Source organism: Nansenia antarctica (assembly GCF_963989245.1).
Source record: "Nansenia antarctica genome assembly, chromosome: 1".
Lineage (NCBI taxonomy): Eukaryota > Metazoa > Chordata > Actinopteri > Argentiniformes > Microstomatidae > Nansenia > Nansenia antarctica.
In genome coordinates, this window is record NC_137674.1 from 52,046,909 (window position 1) to 52,072,277 (window position 25,369).

Sequence of the window (25,369 nt, forward strand, 5' to 3'; positions counted from 1 at the left end):
TTAAGATCTAGGACGTGGTCTTAATCTGTGTCTGAGAAATCATCAAATACATACAAGTATGAAGACGGGCGCATTCCATGCCTTACAGTGAGCCTGTCCTCTGATTTCCACCTCCACCAGCCCTCCCCTGGTCGACAACTACTGTACCTCCACCCAGTCCTCAGGCAAGTCCTCAGCCCCCCTCCCTGGAGGTTTGACCTTCAGCTTGGCCTGGGAGCACTGCTGCATCACCGTCCTAGCCTGTGGCTGGCCACGTCTCTGGGGAGCGGCTCTGTCATCACCCACCACCCGGGGCTGATGATCTTTGATTGTGTGTGTGTGTGTGTATGTATGTATGTATGTATGTATGTATGTATGTATGTATGTATGTATGTATGTATGTATGTATGTATGTATGTATGTATGTATGTATGTATGTGACTGTCAGTCACAAGTTTATATTCTACGGATGTTGTTCAGTGCTGTATGCGCATTCCCGGTTCCATGTGTAGCCTACTCTACTCTTGTGTACTTCATATTCGATGAGCTGATGATCTTTCTGTGTGTGTGTGTGTCATGCGCGTTCCGCATGTTCCTCTGCAGCTGTAGGATATGTTGGTATTTGATCACCTTCTATATAAAATCACCTGCTCGGCTTTAATGACTTAGCTATTTAAAAAAAAAATTTGTTGCCACCCTCTAGTTTTTGGTGAAATTCCGTCTTTGTTTTGAGTGCGCGTTTTTATGCACACAGACACACACACACACACACACACACACACACGCACACACACACACACACACACACACACACACACACACACACACACACACACACACACACACGTGTTCTACCAAAAGGTTCCGGTAAGGTGCATCTGCTTTCACAACATAAAATGAAAATAAACAAAATGAGCAATCTGACTTCTCATTCAACTTGGTTAGTATTTTTATTTTCAGCAGCAGTAGAACCCTAAAACCCTAAGGAACAGTAAGAGAACCACCACTCCAGCAGCTCTTGGTGTTTCATCTGTCTGTCCCACTCCTCATCTCCTCTGCTCTCTCCTCCTGTCTCCCATCCTGTCTCCTTTCCTGGTCATAGAAAAGATCATAATCAGCATGACGACCAAAATCTAAACAAATCTCTTATTTTATTTTATGTGATGATTAGATCATAAACACTTGTTATGTATCCATTTATTTTATTCATAGACGCAACCATTTTTTGACACACCAACCAATATCAGATTATACCAAAGCAAATCATGAATGCACTATTCCATCCCATAGGGGCTAAACTAGTCATCAAGGTTCATCATTCCATATGGGCTGACAGTCACACAACACAGCAACACTATTGGATGCAGCTACAGGCCAATATTCAATGCAGAAACAGATGTCATGTACATCAATCAGCATTCTATTGCTATTTTATTACTTCACCACATTTTTCCTGTAGGATGATGATGGAGTAATTGACTTTGTAAATAATATTAATATTATAATAATAACAATAGTAATAATAATAATCATAATAAGTGATTATAAACAGCCTACCATGCTGCTGGGAATGTAAGGATGTTGCTAGGCTTAACATGTCTGCTTGCTATTGAAAGTGAACTGTGGTAACTATGGTAACTATGGTAGCCTAGTAGCCATCTAGCTAACTGCCCATCTGAGTGAATACATGTTACAGAGATACATATGCTTCATTCACATGCTGGAGGGGAACAAATTACAGCTTGAAGATTTATCAACTGGATTCTACAAAGGCAAAACAAGGTCATCCCAAGGCCTGGGGCTAACAACGTGCCTGGTATACAGTATAACTAAGGAGTTAATCAGTGTGATTTTCCCATAAATTGATAGGAATTTCTCAAGGTCTCCCAGAGTCCCAGGTTGCAAGATCTTGTCTATTTCTATTTATTTTTTTATTTTTTACTTCTCACTGAAATGATTGGCAGCAATGTATGGTCGTATGTCATATAAACAACTTTTTAAATAATATGGGACTGTATGATCAATCCAAAATCTACTGATTTCAGCCTTGCCTCAAAATTGGAAGAGGAAAATTGGAAAAGGAGATTTACTTTGTCTGCCTCATTCATTTATATATCTTTGGGGATTACTTCAACTGTCTTTACTTCTCCTTACTTGGGGTCACTTATGTGCGCCCTCTGTTGCCACCTCCGTGGGAACTGCAAGTTGTATACTCGAATGCGAAGTGTCCTTTCTGTGCTATAAATAGGATTTGAATGTCAAGCATGGTGTTCGGCTTCAGCAGTTCACACTTGAGTGACATATTGTGTAACGCAGAATACATTTTAAAAAGAAAAGAAAAGAAATGAATAAATACATCTTTCAAATGTTTTGTTTAAAATTGTAGGACGAACTTTCACTTCAGTTTGGCTTTGAGGGACTGAGTACAGTTTACAAGGTGATTTATAATGTATCATAGCAATATACACAAATAAAGCTCTGTCATGAGGACATGTTGCGACGTGTGTGATTCCAATAATGTTAATATTCGTAGAACTTTAATTAACTTAATTGAATTATATTTCAAGGGATCCCCCAACTCCTGATTTGTTTTCAGAACAATTATGTGCATTAACATTGTAAAACACACACACACACACACAAAAACATCTGGTACCCGTGCCGAAATAAAAAATAGTTCTTGTTCGGGATGGGTAGCGAAAGGTACCAAAGGTACTTTTTTGCCAGGCTGCGTGTGACGTGTGACGCAGCACACCGTTGATTGGTCAATGGAAATCGTCATCCCATGTTCATAGATTTCATCGCTAACCGCCATCTTTAAATACCACAACAGATTTCGCTCTAGGGAAATGTCACTTACTGTTTCTGTAATAACTTATTAATAAAGATTAGAAACATTATGCTAACCATCGTATTATCTTAGTTTAATGTCATTTCAATGCATCATAGAACTTTTATTTACAACAAGCATAACAAAAAAAACACTATTATGGCGATGTCCTGACTCACGAGTTCATCTCGCTTTTCCCCCCGTTGATGTATTAAACAATCTAAGCAATCTAATCAGAGCAGTTGTTATTATGTACGGTAATATTATTGATGGATGTGCCAGAGCAGTGAGCGGATGACTGGATGTGAGCATGTATTTGACTAATGCCGATAGATTCGCGTCTTGCTCCGAAACCGGAGCTGCCGGTGCAGACAGGATTTTACAGCATTCCTTCAAACTATCGTAATTCATGAACTATATGCCCAATCTAAAAAATTCAAACAGTTTCTGAAAGCAGAGAAGTTGCACGTTTTTTAGGCTTATTACAGTAGTTCGCCAACAAAAAAAAGCACAGCAAGTAACAGGCACTTAACGTTACATGTTGTAAGGCTGATCTGTGCACGATAGTGCTGCATTTTGACATAATTCTTATCGCATTTCCCCCCGCTGATCTGTATAGCGGGGGGAATCTTATGACACGTAACTCCTCCTACAGTCCCGGGTCGTTCCTGTATAGTGGAAAACGTCTCGTACCCGGAACTTTTCAAAAGCGCGCCTAGGAGAGCCGTGCCGTACCCGGGTCGGCCCTGTAGTGGAAAAGCGCCACTAGTGAGGAAGCGTAGCTAAAACCAGCACGGGTACTATGGCCTGGTACGGCTCAGTTGGCAGTGGAGAAAGCAAAACAAACCAGGCTCACACAGTACGGTACGGTAGTGGAAAAGCGCCACTGGTCACTCGCTCATCTATGCAATTAGTCGGCATTCTTTTCCATGTACATTCAAAAGAAATAGCAGTATTTTAGTCAAATAACAAATAATGATTAAGTCATTGCTTTGGCTCTCATTATTCAGTAAAACAATGTTGTTGGATTGCTCTCAACCCCCACTAGATGTCTAAGATGCTATACTCATTCAATTCAACTCAATCCTATTAATCAGTGTTCTCAACAGTATCATGTGTTTTTCTGTTGAATAAACATATTAAAACGAACGTTTTTGATAGATGTTATTAGATATAATGCTTTAATTAGGCTAATAGACTAAAACACAATGTATCAATTCAGGAGAATTGGGATAGAAAACAGCAATAAAGACATGCATTATAGAGGCCATGTGTGCACTATTGCTGCAATTATACGGTATAACAATCACGTAGGTGTCAATATTATAGCCAGTTTGAATCAGCTTTATGAACACACACACACACACACACACACACACACACACACACACGACAATGCAATGGACCCTTTACTGTGTAAAATAAATACACTACATCTGGAAGTGAGGAGAAGTCAGCATCGACATGCGCAGGGTCAAAACTCCATCAGGTGTGTGTACGGTCCGTTGGTATCAAGCTTCAGAACCTGTCTGTTCCCGTACGTTCCATGTTTGACTGTGGTGCCGGACACAGTCCCTTCACCCCTACTAGACGAAGCCAGTTCCCTCTCACACAGAGAGACAAAGTTAGCATACAGCTGCTGGCCCTCCTCTTTGCCAATGTTATTGTGGTACTGCATGGCCTTCCCTTTAGCCTTGCCTCCTAGCGTAGCCTGAGGTACAATGAGGACTTCTCCAGGCAGTTCTAACACCGACACGTACTTCCCTGAATCAGACTCACACAGCTTGAGGTTGAGCAGAGTCGTCACTGTGGAGGGGAGTGGAGAGAGATGAGTTGAGTTGGCACTCATCAGCAATGTTCAACACTTTCCCATTCATTCACATCGCCTTCAGTGTCACAATCACACCTACAATTACTTATCACATTCTTTGAATTAATGAATGAATAATTAATTAATATGCATCAATGGTTGGAATGAATGACTGAATTAATTTGATTTAATTGTATTGAATTTAATGCAATCAGAATGTCTGGGGAGTATGGGAGAACAGTACCCATTTTATGGATGATGTCCTCTGTGGCCCCTTTAAAGAAGCAGATGTAGATCACCATACCCCGGTCAATCTGAAAACAACATGACATATGATTATGGCACACTGATACAATGACACTTTTGTAATAGGGTAGAGTAGAGTATTGTAGAGTAGAGCACAATAGAATAGAGCAGAGCAGAATAGAATAAAACGTAATATAGCCTGATATATCATAGTAGCCTACCTCCACCCACTCTGCCTCGAACTCCTCCTCAGCAGGTTTCACCTGCAGCCTGGCGTGCAGACACTGTTGAACAACTGTTCTAGCAAGCGCAGAAGCAGGACCCGCTGCCTTCTCAGTCATTGTCAATTATTTAGCCTGCCTGTATACAATAAAATAAAAACACAAGAAGAACTGAAGTGACCTCACATAGGGATAATGAAGTCGAACAGCAATGGGTCCATAAACACGTGGAACACTCCTTCCAGATTTGTACTTTTGTTTTGACACTTTACTTCCGGCTGGCTTCAGAACGCGTGACGTCATCAAACGTCGCCAGTTCTGATCAACTTTATCAAGATCACTAGTATCAGCTACACCCATCTGATTTACAATGTTTTCTGCTGGGGGAAAAAATATCTGTATTGTTTTATTCCACCATATGGATGAGGTCAACTATTTTCGAGGGGCATAAGGGCCGAGAGCAGGTTATGATACGACTTGCTGCGCACCATGCGCATGTTTAACCTGCAAGAAGTGTGAGACGCAACATCACGACACAGCAGGGGAAGGCAAGATGGCTCACTGTTGCTACAGTAAACTATCACGTTTATTGAAGTTAACAACTGCCAACATAAACACGACCAGTTCATTACGGACAGGAATAGATACACAACATGCACCTTTATGCTGTACACATTTCATACGCTGCAAGGTGGGTAGTACGATCTCACCAGATGTCCCTGGCTCAAAGTTGACAATTGGGTTATCAATAGGATTCACCTCTCTTGACATCTACTAGCCATGCGTGGGCACTGTCGTTTGAATTAGCTGTCACTCATCAACGTTGCTCAAACGGGATTTCTGTCTCGTGATATACAGTATATGCATTCGCTATATCTATATCTATTATACATATCTGTTTCGATTACACGTGCTGACAAAGTCACTTGCTGATTGTGTCTGTATCTGGATGTAGACGTCGAGTGCAGCTGACAGGGCTCAGATGGTGCAGGAGAAGCAGAGGCAGCACATGGCTCGCAGCTTGCCCAAACAGAAGCCCATCGCAGGAGTCAAACAAGTGATTGTGGTCGCCTCTGGGAAGGGGGGTGTAGGGAAGTCGACCACTGCAGGTAGGCTGTGTGTATCTTCTGGTGATACATACTGGTATTAGAGTGTACATAATGGTGTTTGCCCTCTATGCATCGGATTTGTGAAGCATTGAGATGATTAGCAACAGACCCCGCTTTCTCGATCCGTTGTAACTATCACTCATACAGAGAAATCAGAAAGACGTGACAGATGTAGGTTATTCATAATATATCGGATTATGACACTCCAAAACCTTTGTTTGACCTCTTGTCCACAGTGAACTTGGCCCTTGGACTCACTGCTAATGATCCGGTAAGTGATTGACCATTTTGTCAGTCCAGTAACATTGTCATCAACACCACCACATCTTTGTTTCCTCACTGTCTCCATTCTGAGAGAGGTTGGTGGAGGTAGAAATCGGAGGACGGATGCCATTCCATGGCAGTACAATGATTCCTTATTCCGTTCCATGCATTACTGAGCATGCAATAATGAGCCCGTCCTCCGATTTCTACCTCCGGCAGCCTCCCCTGGTCTCCATGTCCTCTCACTAGCTCCTCATACCTCCTGTCCACTCAGAGTAAGAGCGTTGGGATCCTGGACGCAGACATCTACGGTCCCTCCGTCCCCAAGCTGATGAACCTGAAGGGAAACCCAGAGCTGTCAGACAGTAGGTGACATCGACTAAATAGAAATGGAATGAGTTCTATTCATTCTATTTCTTTGGCTGTAATGTTGTAGAGTGGTGACTGACTGTGTGATGTAGTTCTGTTCCAATGATTACTGTACAATCTAATGATTGATTGATTGATTGAATGAATTCTAAGGTTTTGTTGTTTTTACTGTTCTTTCAGACAACCTAATGATACCGCTTGTGAATTTTGGGATTTCATGGTATAAGTATATATTTTTATCAACAATGACGATATGTCAGGAATTTAACCCAGTGAAGTAGTAGAGTAGATATTAACTGTCCTGTCCCCTCCTGTCTCCTGTCCTTGTCTCCTCCCTCCTATCTCCTCTTCTGCTGTCCTCTCCTCCTGTCCCTGTCCTCTCCTCCTGTCCCTGTCTCCTCTCCCCTCCTGTCCCTGCCCTCTCCTCCTGTCCCTGTCCTCTCCTCCTGTCCCTGTCCTCTCCTCCTGTCTCTGTCCTCTCCTCCTGTCCCTGTCTCCTCTCCCCTCCTGTCCCTGCCCTCTCCTCCTGTCCTCTCCTCCTGTCCCTGGCCTCTCCTCCTGTCCCTGTCCTCTCCTGTCTGCTGTAAGTATGTCCATGGGGTTCCTGGTGGAGGATGTAGCGCCTATTGTATGGAGGGGTCTGATGGTGATGTCAGCCATAGAGAAGCTTCTCAGACAGGTGGACTGGGGACAGTTGGACTACCTGGTTATTGACATGCCCCCAGGGACAGGAGACGTCCAGCTGTCTGTCACCCAGAACGTCCCTATAGCAGGTGAGAGATCACACTCACTTGACACGTGTGTTTGATACCGTTCCTCATTCCGTTCCATGCATTACAGTAAGCCCGCCCTCCGATTTCTACCTCCACCAGCCTCCCACATATCTCTGTAAAAAAAGCAATGTTCAGCTGTAATTGTTGTTATTGTTGTTGTTGTTTACATCCAGTGTACTTCCTGTTCCAGGGGCTGTCATCGTGTCGACACCACAGGACATCGCCCTGCTGGACGCGCGCAGAGGAGCGGAGATGTTCAAGAAGGTCCACGTACCTGTAAGACATTTGGATGTGGTTATATGTATTTAACAGGGGAGGCTGGTGGAGATGGAATTAGGAGGAGGGGCTCATTGTAATAGAATTACTCATGTTTGATACCATTCCTCATTCCATTCCATGCATTACAATGAGCCCGTCCCCCGATTCCTACCCCGTTTCATGATTTGTTACTATACAATAATACAACAATAGTACATTACAGTGTAATAATCATTACAACAGCGTTGTTGTTACTACACATGTATAATGAGGAGCAACTTAATGGAACTTGTAATCTAAAACCACTCTGTGAGTGCGTGTGTGTTTGTGTAGTTTTAACCTACCTGTCTCTCACCTCCAAGGTCCTGGGCCTGGTCCAGAACATGAGTGTGTTCCAGTGCCCCAACTGTAACCACCAGACCCACATCTTTGGGGCAGATGGAGCCAGGGAATTGGCACATACTCTGGGTGTACAAGTTTTGGGTAAGACCGATTTAAAATTGAAATCCTATTGCTTTGATATGTCTATAATAAATAATAATCCTAATAAAAACATATTATTACATATAAATACATTTGTTATGGCATTTTTCGAGATCAAGATTCATAAACATCTTTAACACATGTTCTCTGTCTACCCTTCTCTCCCCCTTCTTCGCCTCCCTCCTCCCTCGTCTCCTCTCCTCCCCTCTTCCTCTTCCTCTCTTCCTCCAGGTGACATCCCTCTTCACCTCAACATCAGAGAGACGTCAGATCGAGGTCAGCCTGTGGTCGTGTCCTCTCCTGATAGTCCTGAGGTTAGTATAGAAACACAACTTCTACAACAGCATGTTTGGATACTGGATTCTGATTGTCTAGCAACAGTGGTACTGGTAAATACCCCAACTCCCTTCAGTTCAGCTCCAACCGCGTTTCCAGTATCAATGCGCCTCCCAATCAATCTGATTAAGAACACCTGTGAAGTGAATGTGGCCTGTTTATGGGACTATATTCTGTGGCGGAAGGATATATGTATTCTGAAACGATGAATGATTGTAAATAAATGAATTTAATGTTACAACTGTGTATTTTTTATATTATGTGGTAGCTTTTGTAGAAAAGCAATTTACCATTGATTTGACTATAAACTTAGTGCTTGAAGTTTAAACTTCTATTGGATAATAGCCAAGATAACATTTGGTTAAATTGTGTGTGTGTGTGTGTGTGTGTGTGTGTGTGTGTGTGTGTGTGTGTGTGTGCGCGTGTGTGTGTGTGTGTGTGCGCGTTTCAGGCTGAAGCCTACAAGAAGGTGGCGTCTGCAGTAGTTCAGCGTCTAGGCGAACTCTCAGGTTGAATGGCTCTGACAGCCACCAGAGGGACAGCTGTACCACTACTGGATGACATTAGCAGGGACAGGAATCAGACCAGAGCACTGGACCCCCTCCTTCCACTCCCTCACAGACACGCACAAGTTCTCAGATTTAGTTTCTTATGAATGATATGAGAATTCAATAGAGTGATGGACATTGAAATTCATGTTGTGTGTCTGCTGTATTATCCGCTGTATTCCGCACACGCACACTTGTTTGATGTGGTGACTTTTCAATATATTAGAAGAACAGTGAATACATGGATTGGAGTGATATATATTGAAATACATAATGATAATCTTAGTAATAGTTATTGAATTTATTAATTTAAGTTCAGTTTTGAAGCCAGTTTGTCTCTGAACTAGAGTTCATAAGCTGATGCTAACATGTACAGTAAGGAGTTAGATTTTTAGCGTGCAGAAGACATGTAAAGTCTCCAACTTACCTGAATCAATGTAATATATTGTATGCAAATTCATATACTGGATTGAACGATTCCATTAAAGAAATACTGGTTGCTTATTTTCTTTCTGATTCAGTGTGTAGGTATACCCCATCCATATATGATTCAGTGTGTAGGCCTACCCCATCCTTACATAAATGATTCAGTGTGTAGGCCTACCCCATCCTTCTATAAATTATTCAGTGTGTAGGTATACGTACTATACGGTATACCCCATCCTTATGATTCAGTGTGTAGGCCTACCCCATCCTTACATAAATGATTCAGTGTGTAGGCCTACCCCATCCTTATATAAATGATTCAGTGTGTAGGCCTACCCCATCCTTATATAAATGATTCAGTGTGTAGGCCTACCCCATCCCTATATAAATGATTCAGTGTGTAGGCCTACACCATCCTTATATAAATGTGTTCTTATACATCTATCCACAGGATAGACCGTTATCCGTAACCTTCCACAAAACAATAGCAACGCGAGTGGCAACGAGCCGCACGCCATCACCTCTCATGTCTACCTAGTGCCAAAACAGTGTGACAAGTAGCCGGTGCAAATGTTGCTATAAATACACACACTGCAATTGCTACTGCAAGCACACTGGTGGAGGCAAAGAACAAAATTACGATCATTGTTTAATACACATTACAGCAGCCCCGAGATCAAATGCAAACGAGACACTTCGACAGCACTGTCTGCGCACATCATTTTGCTCATTATTTTCGGCTCAGAGTCCCAGATATAGAACTTCAACTCCGCCCGCCCCTTTACACTGAAACACAGCTGCTGTCCAAATCGTCGGGGTGTTTTTTCCACGCCCATTCAGACCGATCTGATTGGTTCAACACACCGTAGCGTCGTTTGAATTCAGCACGCACACACACAGCTGAGTGTGAGGGAAGACGACGACAACAACAATACGCACCAAAAGAAGAAGATAACAATACGCAATTTTAACTGATTCGTTTTTGGAAACGTTTCGCTACCGACCGGTGAGTGTGAAATCGAAATGTCCTAATATGTGTTACCAAGTGCAAAGTTGCAAGAATGCCCCATCTTTCCCCATCTCTCATTGAGAGAAGAGTAGCTAACAACAGGGCTAGCTATCTGAGTGGGTTGCAGCCATTCCCCTTGTCTACATGCATGCATGTGTAGCCAAGTTAATATTGTCTATTATATAAGTCTATATATAATATTATCTATTATGCTATTTTATTTGTGTTGTGAATTTCTCCAAAATGAGACTGAGATTATTGGTTCCTTCCTACCTCGTTAATTACATGGCATACCTTTTTGTTTCACTTGGGGGCGCTATTACGGTGTCACACATGGTCCAGCTTCAGAACGTTATTACGGTGTCACACATGGTCCAGCTTCAGAACGTTATTACGGTGTCACGCAGGGTCCAGCTTCAGAACGTTATTACGGTGTCACACATGGTCCAGCTTCAGAACGTTATTACGGTGTCACGCATGGTCCAGCTTCAGAACGTTATTACGGTGTCACACATGGTCCAGCTTCAGAACGTTATTACGGTGTCACGCATGGTCCAGCTTCAGAACGTTATTACGGTGTCACGCAGGGTCCAGCTTCAGAACGTTATTACGGTGTCACGCAGGGTCCAGCTTCAGAACGTTATTACGGTGTCACGCATGGTCCAGCTTCAGAACGTTATTACGGTGTCACCAGTGTTGGGCACATTACTTTTAAAAAGTTATTAGTTATAGTTACTAGTTACTTATCCCAAAAAGTAACTGAGTTAGTAACTGAATTACTTCATTATAAAAGTAACTAGTTACTAGGGAAAGTAACTATTGCGTTACTTTTTACCACGGTGCAGAGGGCTAAGTTAAGGTCAGTCAGCCAAATGTGACAAGGAAAAGCTTACCCACTGCCATATTAGAAGATAAATGTGACAAGGAAAAGCTTACCCACTGCCATAATAGAAGATAAATGTGATCTTCTTGTGAAGATAGATTTTTTCTGAGCAGGTTTCAGCGGGGAACTTTTCATATTTATTGCACTTCAACAGACCACAACTGGTAGACATATTGTACTTCAAGTGTTTTCTTCATTACAAAAGTTAACAGTTAAACAATATGAAGTGCTTTTAAAGTAGTACTGAAATAGTGCCTGTACTTCCACCGTGAAAACGCCACGTTCACCTCAGAACACTCGGGACTCGCCATTGCTGCGTGTATCTCTGATAGTTTGAGTGTGTGTGTGGTGCTGTGCGCGCGTGTGGTTTGTGTGTAGAAACATCCGCACAACACTGAACTATGGTTGGCTTACCATGACATTTTCTCTACCATAGCCAATCATGATCACTTGCGCGGTTGTCTCGCCCCTCCCCTCCCCTCCCCTCCCAGCTGTGACTGAGGTCGGTTGACAATGAGAAGCTTCAGTAGTAACTAGTAACGCGCCGCATTGAAGTAACGGTAACGGCGTTATAGCGATGGAAATAGTAATCAATTAGATTGCCCGTTACTGGAGAAAATGACACCGTTAGTAACGCCGTTTATTTTAACGCCGTTATTCACATCACTGGTAGGGCTTTCACACCGGCAAAGAACCGTGCCTCTGGAACCGGCCGGCGCGTTCAGACCGAAGCTCAATTGGTTCGGAACCTGAAAAGTTGGTTCGCAGCGGGCACCAAAAAATAGTGGTTCTCAAGCGCGAACCAAAACGTAGAACAGTCACGTCGTCAGTGGGTGTGTCATATTCTAGGCTGCAGAGACCAGCAAGGAGGAAGTAGACAAAATGTAATCTAATCTAAATCTAATCATTAGTGATCAAAAACAATATCAAAAGTGTCATTATTCTCTCTCTCCCTCACATGCTCAGCAAACACACACACGCACACGCGCGCGGACATGCGCGAACGCGAATTTCGTAAGCCATTTCTATTCCAGTAACGGAGCAGCTGATTAGTAAAAGAACGCATATAGAAAGTGTATTTTGTTTTGTTTCACAGAAAATTTTGTTTATTTCAGATACTGTAGTGTGTAGTGCCGGAGGAAAAAGGAAAGACGTAGGCAACGTAATGATAACTGTTTAATCAAAACAACAACTTGTACTCTCAGTACAGGACCAGAAAATGGTTACCAAAACTCGTGTATCTAAACAGGAAGGTGCAACGTTAATAATCCTCCCCTCTGCCCCTAGTGCCAGAACTGGTTCCCTCCCACTACACAACCAACAGTAAGAGGAGAACATGAACCCATAATGTAGTCACTACACCAGCCCCCCCAGTGTTCACCTCAATATTGGAAATCCTCACGGCGAGGAGGGCGTATGGCCCGGCCCCTACGATCGTAGGTAAAGTCAGGAGGTGCGGGAGGAGGTGTGACATCGCCCATCACGTCCTCCTGCAGGGAAGGACGGGGGGCAGCGACGACCGGGGGCTCGCGAGCTGCGGGGGGTTGTCGGGGTCGGAGGGGGGAATGGCCAGGGCGCGGCAGGGGAGGTAGGACTGGAGGCCGGCCTCTGCGCGGTGGCAGGGCCAAGTCCAGGGGCAGTTCAAGGTCCAAGTGGGCCGGTTTGAGGCGATCAACGGACACACACTCAGGCCTACCCCCCATGTCAACCATGAAGTTCTTGGCTCCGGCCTCGATGACACGGAAAGGCCCGTCATAAGGAGGACGTAGTGGAGTCCTGTGGCCATCATGACGAATGAAAACGAACCTCGCTGAGTGCAGCTCCGGGGGCACCCTCGAAGTAGGGACACCATGCTGCGTAGTCGGGACCGGGACGAAGGTCCTGGCGCTGTCCAGCAGGGAGGCGCGCTGAGCGGCGGCGGACCAGGGCTCCGTTGACTTGGGAATGAAGTCACCGGGGACCCGCAGCGGCTGTCCAAACACCAGCTCAGCGGACGACGACTGGAGGTCCTCCTTAGGCGCTGTCCTGAGCCCCAGCATGACCCACGGCAGCTTGTCAAGCCAGTCGCTGTCCGTGAGGCTGGCTCGAAGGGCGGCCTTCATGGATCGATGGAAACGCTCACAGAGCCCGTTCGCCTGCGGGTGATAGGCGGTTGTGCGGTGGAGCTTGACCCCCAGATTCTCCGCCACCGCTGCCCACAGCTCTGAAGTAAACTGTGAGCCACGGTCAGAGGAGAGATCAGCAGGGGTGCCGTAGCGGGAGACCCACACCGCGATGAACGCCCGGGCCAGGTCGGGGGCTGTCGTTGAGGAGAGCGGAACTGCCTCCGGCCAGCGAGTCGTCCTGTCCACCATGGTAAAGAGATAGGTGTATCCGTGCGAGGGGGGCAGCGGCCCTACCAGGTCCACGTTTACATGATCGAACCTCCGCTCCGGCACAGAGAACTGCTCCAGGGGGGCCTTGACGTGTCGATGCACCTTGGCGCGCTGGCAGGCGATGCACGTGTCAACCCAGGCCCTCACATCCCTCTTGAGCCCATGCCAGACGAATTTCTCTGACACCAGCCGTGAGGACGGTTTCCTACCAGGGTGAGACAAGCCGTGTATCGCCTCGAAGGCGGGGCGCCTCCAGTTGGCGGGGACCACCGGTCGTGGCTGACCCATGGAGACGTCGCACAGGAGCGTGGCCCCTGCGTCACCGAAAACCACCTCTTCTAGGCGCAGTCCTGTGTCCGACAACTTGAGAGCCTGGACGGCGGGGTCGGCGGCCTGGTCTGCAGCCATGCGCGCGTAGTCCAAACCCAGTTGGACCGCACCAACCACCGCCCTGGAGAGACAATCCGCGACCTGGTTGGACTTCCCAGCAACGTGCTGGATGTCTGTGGTGAACTCGGATATGTAGGCGAGCTGGCGCTGTTGGCGGTCGGACCACGGCTCCGCCACCTTGGACATGGCGTGCGTGAGTGGCTTGTGGTCCACGTAGGCCGTAAACTCGCGGCCCTCCAGTAAAAAACGGAAGTGTCTGACAGCAAGCCACAGCCCGAGGAGCTCCCTGTCGAATGTGCTGTACCTTTGCTCTCTGGGAGACAGCTGGCGGCTGAAGAATGCAAGAGGCTGCCAGGCGTCCCCAACCCACTGTTCGTACACCGCTCCCACAGCAAAGTCAGAGGCGTCCGTGGTGAGAGCAGTGGGTGCCGAGGGCGAGGGGTGGGCCAACATGGCAGCGCGGGCCAGGGCCGCCTTGGTGTCCTGAAAGGCTTTGACACGCTCCGCCGTCCAGTCCACCGGCTGCTTCAGAGTCTTGCCCTTCTGGGCATCGTACAGAGGCCGCAGGATGTGAGCGATGTGGTGGAGGAAGCGATAGTAGAAGGTTACCATCCCGATGAACCCCTTGAGCTCGCTGATTGTGCTGGGGCGCGGGAAAGCAGCGACAGCTTCTACCTTCGAGGGGAGGGGGGTCACCCCCTCTGCGGAGACCCGGTGCCCGAGAAAGTCGATGGCGTTCCGTCCGAACTCACACTTCGCCGGATTGACAATCAGCCCATGTTGGCTGAGCCGTGTGAAAAGGGCCCGGAGGTGGGACAGGTGCTCCTCCTCCGTGGTGCTTGCGACGAGGATGTCATCCAAGTAGACGAAGAGGAATGGTAGGTCCCGGAGCACCGAGTGCATGAGGCGTTGGAAGGTCTGCGCCGCGTTCTTCAGGCCGAACGGCATCCGCAGAAACTCGAAGAGCCCAAATGGCGTGATTACGGCCGTCTTAGGGACGTCCTCGGGGTGCACCGGCACCTGATGGTACCCCCGTACCAGGTCCACTTTGGAGAAGAAGCGCTTGCCTGCCAGGTTCGCTGAAAAGTCCTGGACATGTGGGACCGGGTAGCGGTCAGGCTTGGACGCGTCGTTGAGGCGGCGGTAGTCCCCACATGGGCGCCACCCGCCGTCTGACTTAGGGACGATGTGCAGGGGAGACGCCCAGGGGCTGCTCGAGCGCCGAACGATGCCCACCTGCTCCATATGCGCAAACTCCGCCCTGGCGATGGCCAGCTTCTCCGGGTTGAGGCGCCTGGCCCTGGCGTGGAGGGGAGGCCCCTCGGTCTCGATGTGGTGCTCCACTCCGTGTTTCACCGTGGGCGCGGAGAAGGTGGGCTTGGTAAGGTCGGGGAATTCGGCGAGCAGCCGAAGGTACTGGTCACTTTCGGCGAGCGTATTGGACCACCCGCTGTAGACCGCCTCCCCCTGCGTACAGGCGAATGAAGCGAAAGTCTGTGAGTTGACCAGGCGCCTGTTCCCCACGTCCACCAACAGGTTGTGGGCGCACAGAAAATCCGCACCAAGGAGGGGAAATGTGACAGCCGCTATGACAAAATCCCACGAAAAACATTGCCCTCCGAAGCACACGTCCACCGCCCTAGTGCCGTAAGAGCAGATAGGTGTGCCGTCCGCGCCTGCCAACTGCGGACCACGCTCCTCCTTCGCCATATCCGATCTCTCTGCCGGAATGATGCTCCACTGGGCACCTGTGTCACAAAGGAAACTGCGACCAGAGGCGGTGTCTTGTATGAAGAGCAGCCTGTTGGTGACGCCAGCGCTCAGGGCCACTACTGAGCGCCGGCCCCGCCGTTTCCCGTCGGTCCGAAGGTGCAGGGTGAGCGGCACCGTTTGGCCTTGGCGCCAAAAGTGGCGTGGTAGAAACAATGGCCCGCAGCGTTACCCTGCTGGCCAGAAGGTCTGGCGTCATCCTTCGCTCTCCTGCGACGGTCGGGTGGCGGGGCGGCCGCGGGAGCGAGCAGGTCGGGGGACCGTTGAGGCATGGCCAAGACGAACCGGTCCGCCTCCCTGGCCAGGGCGCGGGGCTCCATGATGGCGGTGTTGGCCAGCGCCATCCTAACTTGAGCTGGCAATGTGCGCATGAACAGCTCTGTGAAGAGGATCATGGGGTCTTCTGTACCGAGCAGGTTTAGCATCCTCTCCATGCTCGCAGAAGGCCTCTCGTCACCCAAGTCCGACATGGCAAATAGGCGACGCACCCTCTCCGCAGTGGACAGTTCAAATGTCTCTAGAAGCAGGGCCTTGAGGCGCTCATATTTGTTCGTCGTCGGGGGAGCAGACAAAAAACCTACCACTCGAGCCGCGGTGGAGCTGCCCAACATTGCCACAGCATGGTTGTACCGGTCGTCGTCGTCATCGATGTCACTTTTATTGAAATGTGCCTCTACAATAGCAAACCATGCAGCAGGCGTTGAGTCCCAGAATTCTGGTAGCTTGAGAGTGGGAGTGTGCGCACCACGCGTTACCCTGACAGGGGATGGTGATGGCTGCCGCTGGTTTGAACGTCTTCCTCGCCCGGACATTTTGCAGGATTGTAATGTTCGTCGCTGGTTTTCGTACACAATTACGTTAACAAAAATCCACGTCGGGTCACCAGTGTAGTGCCGGAGGAAAAAGGAAAGACGTAGGCAACGTAATGATAACTGTTTAATCAAAACAACAACTTGTACTCTCAGTACAGGACCAGAAAATGGTTACCAAAACTCGTGTATCTAAACAGGAAGGTGCAACGTTAATAATCCTCCCCTCTGCCCCTAGTGCCAGAACTGGTTCCCTCCCACTACACAACCAACAGTAAGAGGAGAACATGAACCCATAATGTAGTCACTACAAGTGGAAGATATTATCCTCTTTTCCAGTGAAGTAGCTGCCATCTAGTTGTGAAATGTTTGTTTATCCCGCCCCTTCATCACCCAGCGTTGATGACGTGGATGGTTCAGGTTACACTGGTATGAACGCGGGCTCGTTCGCCAGACAGCACTAACGTTCGGAGGTTTCCGAACGCGAACGCGAACCGGCACGGTTCTTTGCCGGTGTGAAAGCCCTATGGGTGTGTCACACATGGTCCAGCTTCAGAACGTTATTACGGTGTCACGCAGGGTCCAGCTTCAGAACGTTATTACGGTGTCACGCATGGTCCAGCTTCAGAACGTATTTTGCTCTGAGCTGGTAAGACGGTCTTTTTTCTGTTCTTTCCATCGTTAGTTATTTGGGATTTTGTGATTGAATGTTTTTGTGACACACACTGTAACCGAGTATAATGTGGATGTTTGTGTGTTTGCTAGGCTGTGTAGAGGAACTATATATCATTATGTATTGTTTTGATTGGGATTGAGGCGTGAGACTGGCTGGGTTGTATGCTAGCTAGCTATCGTGTCTGCATGCATGCATGCTCGCCACAACGATCGTTGGTGCTGGTGTCCCCGATTCGACACGATTGCGACAGGACTGGACATGCTCAGTGATGCATCCAGGACTGGACATGCTCAGTGATGCATCCAGCTGTATGCCAGGCCCAGGTGTGCAGGTCCATGCCCTGTATTAACGTGTAATGTAGCTAATCATCGCATAGGACTGGTCAGCCTTGTGTTGCAGCGTGCAGGGGGGGTGACGTGTTGCAGCGTGCAGGGGGGGGGGGGGGGGGGGGGGGGTAGAAGACTGGGGTGGCACCAATGATCTTGCTATGATCAAAAGCATGTTTAATGATAATAATGATGTAATATTCTCTACTGTGCCCTTTTTGGGAGGCAGGTCACGGTACCTATTGCCTGGAGAATGGTGCGTAACCATAGCCCTAATAAGTCTGTGAACCGACGCAAAGGAACAAACCCCACACGTCGGCCCCCAAGCACACCATCGAAGTCTCCTCGGCGAAGCGGGCAGTCAGGTAAGGGGGGGGGGGGTTACCTCAATAAATTAATATTCACTAATGTGGTGATATGAGCAGCAGGCTAGTTTCGGTCATATCGTTACAATGGCGTAGTGGTATTAACTAGTGTTGTTCCGATACCATTTTTTGATCCCGATACCGATACCGATACCTGACCGTGCAGTACTTGCCGATACCGAGTACCGATCCGATACCACGGCGTTTGAAAAAACTAAACAAAAAAACATGTTTTTTGAGCCGCATACTCACCTCGATGTAAAATGATTGCTAACACTTAGTCTGGCACTGCTCAAAACCTGAAGATGTTCCAGTTAAGCAGCATACTCTCAATTGCTTCTGCAATTGCTTCACCAGTGTGGGACCCCTTGAACTCGTTTGCATGCAGCACAATGCTTTCCCGGTTGTATGATTCGGAGTCCACCCAGTGAGCAGTTAAACTAAGCAGGGACAGTGGGGAGACGTCGCTGGTCCAAATATCCGTAGTGAAGCTGATGGCCTGCACCTTTCCTAGCTTATCTGAAACATGCTCAGTCACCTTCTTATTGAGGGCAGGGACGGCCGTCTCCGTGATGTATTTGCGACCTGGTATTTTGTATTTAGGTACAGCGTGAGCCATAAAAAGGCGGAATCCCACATTGTCAACAAAGGAGAGGGGCAGGTCACAGAGCACAATCATTTCAGACATTTTCTCAGTCATCTTTCTTGCCATTTCACTCGTCGCGTCCCACTGGTCCTTTTTATGGAATGAGCTACTCAGCGTTTGTTGTTTTGGTCCATCCGTTCTCTTGCTCGCTGTCGCAGCTGCAGTAGATGACAAACTCTTGGTGCTCTTTAATATGTTTTGCCTTTAAATGCTTAATTAAGTTGCTAGTATTGAAACTGGCAGCTTTAGTGCCACCCCTCGACACATTGAGACCGCAAATTGTGCATTTAGCCGTTGTACACACCGGACTATCCACCTTGAAATATCTCCATGCGTGTTTGTTTTTCCGCGATAGTGAAAAGCTGCCACGCCATTGGTTGAGAGCAGCTGCTCTGGGCCAATAGCATTCCAGCAGAGGAGCATGCCTGGGCGTGTCTGGGCATGTCTGTGTTAGGAAGGCTGTGTCAGCAGACAAGCTGAGAAAAACGCAACGTGCTACGTTTGAACAAGAGTTTGGTATCGGGTGTTATTATTTGTTAGTACTCGCCGATACCGATACCAGCATTTTTGTGCGTATCGGTGGCCATGCCGATACTAGTATCGGTATCGGAACAACACTAGTATTAACCGCTGCCATGGTATCAATTCGTCATTTTAACCCTTGTGTGGTGTTCGGGTCAACCGGACCCGTTTTAAATGTTTACTTAAAGAGAAATGGTACAAGAATACATTTTATCAATCTGAAACTCCATGGCCTTGGCTTATTTTCTATGAAAAACATGTAAAAGGGTGTCCTTCATAAGATGTTCGGGTCATTTAGGCCCGGATGCACAGAGACACACAGAAACATACACACACTCAAACTGACACTCACTCACTCACACACCTCTGCTCTGGCTTTCCCGCACCAAGAAGCCGTCTGCTCTCACACTTTTTACCCTTTGAAGTGCAACATTGTAAACATTTTTACATTTTCTTGCACTCTACAGAACGTATGCAGCAACTGCAAAAAGTAAATTTGAGGTACACACACTCACATTCTGTGCCTCATGTGTAGACAGGCATACCCAGGCACACACAATTGTAGCCAGTGTTATTTCAGAATTATTTGGGATTTTTCAGACATAATACTGTATTTCGACAGAGACAGTGAAAACAATGTACATTCCGTTCGTGTTTTGTTATTCAGCATTTGCAGACATTTTTGAGAGATGTATTTCATAGCTATTGGCAAAAACAATCTTAGTTTGGTTCTTTCATTTCTATTCTTGTTCATCACCTGTATTTTCTTTACAGCTTTGATTATAATTAGATACATTTGAAAGTCAATTGAGAATATACATTCAAAATAATAAACAGCAATGAAAACATTGTTTCATTAAATGTTTTCCTAGATAAGTATGATTTATGACACCCAGGTCTTTATTATAGTTAATTTTGCCTTTTCCAAAGTTAGGGGCATCATGTGCGTAAAAACGCTTGTACTCATCATGCTGTCATTCGGCCCCACCTATTCCCAGGGGTCTGACACTTTGTGGGTTGTTACTAAGCATCCTCTGCTCCAGCCTCTCCAAAGGGCAGCCCCCTATATCCACCAGAACAAAAGATATGCTGTGTGTACACAATACCTATTGTGCATTATTGGGTACAGTACCTGTTTGTGCCCACAGGAGGCGCCCTTTAATATTATGGGCTACTTTGGGGCTTTCTTGCGCCCTGAGTATACTCCCTTGTACGGGTCACCCTTGGGACTAGGAGCACCGTGTCAGGACAAGTGTTTTTAAAACACCAATGATGCCCCAGGTCAATTTGACCCGAACAGTACCAAAGGAACCAAAAAGTGAACATCACACAAGGGTTAAGACGGTGGTTCAAATCCCTCTTCTGACACACTTTTACTGCGTTTCGTTGTCTGATGCTTGTACTCTATAACACTTACTCTATAACAATTTATGATTACTGATGGATAGATGATAGGGATGCTCCGATTTATCGGTCACCGATTTAAATCGGCCGATTTCACTCCAAATGACTCGATCGGTGATCGGCAAAAATGGCCGATCGCAAAAACCGATTATATTTTATTTTTTTATTTTCCCCTGGGGAAGACAGATAACTGAACAGAAAACATAGGAGGACGTAACAGTATGTAAACCATGAAGGCCACGTTTATGATGTCTTTTATACAGCCATATCGACTGACTTGGGCTTCAGGCCCTAACTGGGTGATAGGCCAGACCTTTACTATGCCATAAAAATGGGTCTGCGTTTGCTTGGTGCCTAATGGATCAAAACTTTTGTCTAAAAAGCAAAAAATATGTAGGCTATCCAGTCAGTAGGCCTACAGTTATGTATTTTAAAAAAAATCGGTATCGGTATCGGTTGATCTTGAGGAAAAAAATCGGTGATCGGTATCGGCCCCAAAAATCCAGATCGGAGCATCCCTAATAGATGATTCACTTACTTAAACAGATATATAAATATGTATTGTAAATCGATTTGTATGAAGGCTTCGGTTAAATGTAAACAAAATAAAAAAAGAAATAATAATCAAGTATCGAACCGCCAACCTTCGGACTTCTAGCTGGCTGCCTTAACCCCTGCACCAAACATACTGTTGTAATTTTGCTGATGCAAGTTGATAGACATACTTTTTTTTTTATTTTACACCTTTTTATTTATCTATCTATTTATCTAGCACACTATCTATGTATCTATCTAGCACACTATCAAACTATCTATCTATCACACTTTCAAAATATCAAACTATCTATCTATCATAAAAAGTGGGAACTAATATTTCCTAAAAGACACTTGACGGAACTGTCGTTCGGGATTTAGTTTCCGCCTTTGAGACATTTTTGACGCACGTATTACTTAAACCAGCCTGTAAACCTGGAGCTGAAATTATCGCCGATTACAAGATTATCGCCGGATTTGATTTAATCAGTCTTCTAGGAATTGGCCCCTGGTGGTCATGAGTTCAAATCCCACCTAGGAACACCACCACTCGTGTGTCCTTGAGTAAGGCACTCAGCCCTAAATTACTCCAGGGAGACTATCCCTGTAATCTCTAATTGTAAGTCGCTTTGGATAAAAGTGTCCAATAAATGGTTAAAATGTAAATGTAAACATTTAGGGGGTTTGTGCATTCTCTGGTGTTTGGCTCTAGTGACCTAAACAAGGAGGAACCCAATATCACTAATTGGTGTTCCAGAGGGTGTTGACCAGGACAGTGTTCATGTTGTTGAATGATGGTTTGGATCTCTCCACAGGACCAGGGACTACCACCCAGCAAAAAAGGAAAAGGTTTCGCCCCGGGACTCGAGCGCTGATGGATATCCGCAAGTACCAGAAGACCACCCACCTCCTTTTACGCAAGGGACCGTTCGCAAAGGTGGTACGTGTACCAACATAACAGGACAGTGACGGCTTCTGTGTTTAAGGAACCCTTTAGGCATCAGGCAAGCAGAGCAAGTCCATACTCTGGGTCCAGCCGTGTGGTCTGAGCCAAGAACTGAGTTATCCCTCTGGTGGTTTTATTTTTCTAGCGCTTTCTTTGCTGATAGACTTGCGACAGTTCAAGACGAGTCAGTCACGTTGGTTTAATGAGGAAGAGGCTTGTGGTTTTATGAAAAGCTTGAAGAAGTATGTTCACTGCATAATTTTAAGTAAAATATTTCAGTGATTTGAGCAGTATTCTAAAACAGAATTTTGGTCGCACAACATTCGATTCTCAATTCACACCACCGAAGTGTGTGGGTGTGAATGGAGAATCGAATGTTGTCGTGCGACAAAATCGCATCGCACGCCGTGTGCATTGTCTCATTCAAAACAATGGAATCGAATTTGCGGTGCGACAAATTCGCACGCTGTGTGCATTGGGCTTTAGAGCCGCAGCAGAAACGCTGTCAGTATGGAAGCCGCAACCGTGAGAGCCGCAGCAGTTTGGCTACACACACGCATGCTGCTGAGGTTGACAGTGGCGGTGTGTTCCTGGTGTTATTCTTTGATCCATCACCCAGATGTTGTGAACCAGTTCCAAATGGTTGGCCTGATTTAACATGCCTCCTGTCGGTGAAATGTTACATGCTGTATCCCTGGATCTGTGGCTTCTCTCTTCCTTTCAGGGTTTTATCTGCATATTGTCTTCTGTGGCTGATCCACATCTGAGGCTGTACCGTGTCTTTGTTATTGATATGCAACATGAACATTTGTCCTCATTGAAGAGTAGTAAGGTTGTCTACGTGTGCTGTTTCCACAGGTGCGGGAGGTGTGCCAGCAGTATCACACAGGCTTCATGAGATGGCAGGCGTATGCGATCATGGCCTTGCAGGAAGTATGTACACCTAATGCGTCTCTCTTTTCTACTCTTTGATCCCCTTTTTTTCCTGTGACCGTAACTTTGACATACTGTACTTTTCTTTCCTTATTTTATCCCCAGGCCGCTGAGGCGTTCCTGGTGAAACTTTTTGCTGACGGCAACTTGTGCGCGATCCACGCCAAGCGGGTAACGTTGTTCCCCCGGGACATCCAGCTGTGTCGGCGAATCCGGGGAGCGGATCACCTCTGAGCGGACCAAGGAGGAGCATGGGCTTGTTGACTGTTGGTCAAACACAGACAATTCTTTGCAGTTTTAACTTAAACAACATTTTTACTGTGAACAACTGTCTGTTAGAGTTATATGAGTTTGAAGTTGTGATATTAACAAATGTTCATGGTTGAGAAAATCTATTGTAATAATGGATGACTTGGCTTATCACTGTTCTGACAACACAATTATGTTGAAGAGATGTTTTATTTTTATGTATGTTTTTATATGATTAAAGGGGAAATCCATTTTCATGTTTATTCCTGGTCAATCAATAATGATAGCTCAAGGCAGTTATCATTTCACGTTCCGCCGCATCATCATTCCGCAGATATCGACACGAAAGACCTGTGTTTACCTTACATACTTCTCATACTGTGTTAAAATATGTCAGATGAGAGTTGTTGCACTCTGATCCTGCTCTACTCTGACCCTGTACTAAGCCAGTGATTCCCAGAGAGCAGCACGCACTAGTTCTATCACTGTTCAACAGAAGGACCTCGTGTGGGAGGGAGAGGGGAATCTTGGGAGAGAATTGACTCAAATTCTCAAATAATCGCAATTTGGAACAACAGGACTGACGAGGGCCTTCAAAGCAAGACATCTTTGTTATGTTTAATAACGGAGACTGAAACTCAGAGCTCAAGTCGGAGCTTACTCCATTTATTCAACAACGTGTTAACCACATAACGTAAGTCGTCATAACACAAAACAGAACACGGCACTGTAGTGAAGTCCAAACTGTCGTAAAAGTCCAGACGTAACATTTCCCCCCCCCTCACACAACCCAGGTGTGATACTCAGTCATGAAGTCACGCCAGTGTTCGGGCCTGTTGCGTGCTCGAACCAGACGTGGCTCTGGTGCAGCCACAGCCGCTGGTGGCGGCTCCACGCCTTGGGGCTGAGCCTGGTAGGCCGGGGTTGCTCCTTCATCCAACTGTGCGGCTGGCAAGACTGTGGAAGAGGCCACACCCAGCCCTGGGCCAGGGGGAGGCTGCACCTTATGCAGGCGGGTAGCATGCCAGCGAGTGCCGTCGGCGAGCCTAAATGAGGCCGGGCCAAGCTGTTTGCTGGACAGGGTCAGACCAAAACGACTGGAGTTTGTTGTCCCGATGAAGTCGTCGGATCCTGACCCAGTCTGACACAACAATGACAGGTGGCCTAGCACGTCTGGCCCTGTCGAAACGATCCTTCATCAAGCGCTGGCGTTTGGTGACTGTGGCTTGAACTGGATGGACCGGGGGCTGAGCTAGTGTAGAACGGAGCCTATGGAGAGGCAGCTGGAGCTCCCGCCCCAGCATGAGGGAGGCTGGGGAGACTCCTGTAGTGGCGTGTCGGGTGGCCCGATAATGCAACAGCGTCTGGAGGAGGCTGGTGGTGAGCGTGCACCCTTGTGCCAGGTGGGCCCTGATGCCATTTTTCAGTGATTGGTTCAGCCGTTCCACCCCCCCGTTCGCAGCAGGGTGGTAGAACGCTGTGCGAATGTGGTGGATCCCTTTACCCACCAGATAGGAGGACAGTTCATGGGAAATCATTTGAGGACCGTTGTCAGTCGTGATCCTCTTGGGCAGGCCCCAACGTGCAAACAGAGCGTCGAGAATGTCGATCAGCACCTTTGCTGTGACCGAGCCCACAGGTGTCACCTCTGGCCACTTAGAGTGGAGGTCGTAGGTCACAACGAGAAAACGCTGGTGATGTGGTACCCCATGCAGCTCGCCGCAGATATCAAGTTGCAGGTGCTCCCAGGGTTGAGACGGCCAGTCCTACGGCTGCATGGGCGGGGGTGGAGCTGGAGCCCTGGTCTTACCACTAAGGAGACAGGCAGTGCAGTCTTTGACCAGGGTTTCGAGTTCCCTGTCGATGCCTGACCACCACAC

The 25,369-nt window shown here is 47.0% G+C and overlaps 3 protein-coding genes across 3 annotated transcripts; 2 read left to right on the forward strand and 1 right to left on the reverse strand.

The window, feature by feature from the left end:
* Positions 1–4,113: 4,113 nt before the first annotated feature.
* dtd2 (D-aminoacyl-tRNA deacylase 2) lies at positions 4,114–5,208 on the reverse strand. Its single transcript, XM_080538582.1, has 3 exons — positions 5,087–5,208; positions 4,864–4,933; positions 4,114–4,615 (listed from the first exon to the last, which is right to left on the reverse strand). Exons 1-3 carry the CDS (start codon positions 5,204–5,206, stop codon positions 4,284–4,286), a joined length of 522 nt encoding a protein of 173 aa, XP_080394708.1. The 5' UTR covers positions 5,207–5,208; the 3' UTR covers positions 4,114–4,283.
* A 282-nt stretch (positions 5,209–5,490) lies between these two features.
* On the forward strand, positions 5,491–9,717 carry nubpl (nucleotide binding protein-like). The gene is made up of 10 exons (XM_080542728.1): positions 5,491–5,777; positions 6,042–6,195; positions 6,432–6,466; positions 6,734–6,824; positions 7,009–7,048; positions 7,417–7,601; positions 7,792–7,877; positions 8,222–8,342; positions 8,574–8,656; positions 9,130–9,717. Exons 1-10 carry the CDS (start codon positions 5,640–5,642, stop codon positions 9,190–9,192), a joined length of 996 nt encoding a protein of 331 aa, XP_080398854.1. The 5' UTR covers positions 5,491–5,639; the 3' UTR covers positions 9,193–9,717.
* An 8,115-nt stretch (positions 9,718–17,832) lies between these two features.
* LOC308151104 (histone H3-like centromeric protein A) lies at positions 17,833–23,485 on the forward strand (the record flags this gene model as incomplete). Its single annotated transcript, XM_080523923.1, has 4 exons — positions 17,833–17,887; positions 22,177–22,301; positions 23,166–23,240; positions 23,346–23,485. 4 exons carry the CDS (start codon positions 17,833–17,835, stop codon positions 23,472–23,474), a joined length of 384 nt encoding a protein of 127 aa, XP_080380049.1. The 3' UTR covers positions 23,475–23,485.
* Positions 23,486–25,369: the final 1,884 nt, after the last annotated feature.